General features: G+C 36.5%; 1 protein-coding gene across 1 annotated transcript; it reads right to left on the bottom strand.

Moving 5' to 3' along the window:
• Positions 1-866: 866 nt before the first annotated feature.
• On the bottom strand, positions 867-2,342 carry TMEM200A (transmembrane protein 200A). The gene has a single exon (XM_065400329.1). It carries the CDS (start codon positions 2,340-2,342, stop codon positions 867-869), a length of 1,476 nt encoding a protein of 491 aa, XP_065256401.1.
• Positions 2,343-2,608: the final 266 nt, after the last annotated feature.

Here is a 2,608-nt window from a genome sequence, read left to right as displayed (position 1 = left end):
TCTCTTTAGATTTTTGTCACAATATCATACCGTACATCAATTCTAAAATCCTGTTATTCATCATGTTCATATCTTTTTAATTAATTTTGTACATTTTATTTGTAAAGCTGTTGCCAATTAATGCACTTTGGATAACTAATCCCAGAAAAATCTGCAAATTTCTAAGCCATGGTTATTCTACATATGATTTTCTTGAATTGCAGTACTAAATTATAATGGATATAGAAAGTTATCACATAAAGCATAGTTAACTAGAATTCACAACACTGGTATTCAACTTGACCATTTACAGTGAGTTCACAAAAATGGTTTTAATCTGCCCAATTTTCTTCTACCCTCCCTCCCCAACATGTAAACACAATGACATTCTAGGATTGCAGTTACCAAGATGTATCATATGTAAAAGAAAATATCTAGAATGTGTGTTTGGATTTGGCAATTCCAGTAGATACTGCTACTCACTTTCCATCCTAGACTGGAAGCATCATTGTTAGAATGTTGCAATCACTAAAAAAAACAAACTAGAAGCTTATGGGAGCTCCAGTTCTGATGCAGGTTTCTTGACTTTTAGTGATGAAAGGTCATGTGCTTATATAGAAACAAAAGAGCAACAGATTGGAGAATATGGGACCTGTGGCACGAACATATATTTGAGTGGTGATAATATACAGTATTGCAGTTGTATGTTACTAACACATGAAACTCTTGGCATTACAGAGATGATGATCTCTGTTCACACAAGCCAATCTGAATGTGCCATAAGCATTTGGTAAAAACAGGCTTGTGCCAGTTTCACTGAAAAAGAAACACTTGTCAAAATATTTTTTAAAATACTGTATGATGTCTTGTAAATTGTAATTTAAATATTAAAATCTTGTTTCTGAAGTTCCCCGCTTTAGGTTGTTACTCAAAAACTCATCATGTTCAAAACTCAAATTATTATGAGATCTTGATATCATAAGAAGCTTTTCCTTATTAGTAAAGTCCTTTTTAACTGTGGCTTGTGGTACAAGTAACCTATCCATTGGGTCCTCTTTGTTTTCTAGTTTCATGTATCCTTTACTGTTGCTTCGATCCAATCTGGGCCAGCTGGGGTGTTTTCTTTGTTCAGCTTGGACAGTGAGTGTAGACGGACCCCTCTCTAAATCCAAGGATTTTGAATGTGCAGACAGAAGATGCAAAGATGCGTTGGACCCAAATTGTTTTCTGGCAGCACCAGGTGATAAAAGTTTTCCAGTGCTTGGTCCAAGAGTCATAGAAGATTTGAACTGACTGGATGGAGATTCTACAAATGAATTATTTCGGGGTAGCATTGCACTGGCAGGTTTGTAGGATTCATTGGTATCAGTTAATGGAATGGCTAGAGAGTCCATTGACAAATTTCTAGACTGGCTTCTAGTGATCTCAGAATCCTCAGTGATATTGTCTATACTAGGTTCATCAATAACACAGTTATTTAGTTTAATTACAGGCAGTGTGAAAGCACTAATGGAGGATGATACAATTGACTTTGTTTCACACTTTATAGAGCTACTATTTTTGTCATCCATTGATTTGCTAGTGTGAGGGTAGAGTCCAAAGACAGAGCCAGAATGCTCAGTCAGCAAAGGTGGTAGAAGGTTAGAAGTGTTCTTGTCTTCATTTATGGCAACTTCATCTTCTTCAGCCGAACTATCCATTCGAAAGTTACTCCTGAAGCCAGAGAAAGGTGCAATTGTGTTTGCAGCCAACCGCGATGCACATGAGTTCCCACTATGCTTGAATTCACTTTCCCCCAATAAACCAGTATAAGCGCCATTCAACTGCTTTTGTTCCTTGATTCTCAGACTGTGCATGTCTATTACAGTGGAATATAGGTCTCTCATATGTATGATTTTTGTTTCCTTGTCACGATTTTCATGTAGGATGGCATTTGCACAAATAAAAATAAAGATTCCAATGCCCATAGTAAAGGGGCCCAACATTTTCATCTTATCTGAGTGTAAATGTTGTTCAAAGAAACGAAATATAACTCCACCTTGGTTTGTTATGACCTGGGTTTCATTTAAGGCTAGACTAGCTTCAGGACTTAAAAATTGTTCCTTTTGTGGCCAGTATCCAAGGATAGCCATTGCAATTCCCATGAATGAGATGAGCACTCCCAAAACAAGAAAGAATCCTGACGGGGAGTAAAGTCGGATTTTGCCCCTGACAATTACTACATCAGCCCTGGGCCGGCGTCTGACTGGCTTTTTCTCTTCAGAAGTTGGTGATGTGGCAAGATTTAGTTGATGCTGAGATCTGGCAGAGTCTTGCCTCTTTAAGGCTGCCAGCCCTGTTATTACTCCACCAGTTGCTATCATAGTTCTATATTCTGCCCTGGAAAAGAAAACAAATACTAATATAAGTAATTTCAATACAATATACATATACATTTGTTAATCAGACATTAACTTTTTATTAAAATAAATATTACTTTAAAAAGCCATTACATTTTAACAGCTCTTCATAAATGGCAACTTTCACATGTACATGGAAAACTGTAACTTGTTTTTTGAGCACAGTAAAGCTAGGTAGTATGTATGGCTTAATTGATAGAAATATAGTGGAAAACTAATAAGATGGCTCA

This window comes from Emys orbicularis, chromosome 3, assembly GCF_028017835.1.
Source record: "Emys orbicularis isolate rEmyOrb1 chromosome 3, rEmyOrb1.hap1, whole genome shotgun sequence".
Lineage (NCBI taxonomy): Eukaryota > Metazoa > Chordata > Testudines > Emydidae > Emys > Emys orbicularis.
This window is presented reverse-complemented; position numbering and strand designations above follow the sequence as displayed.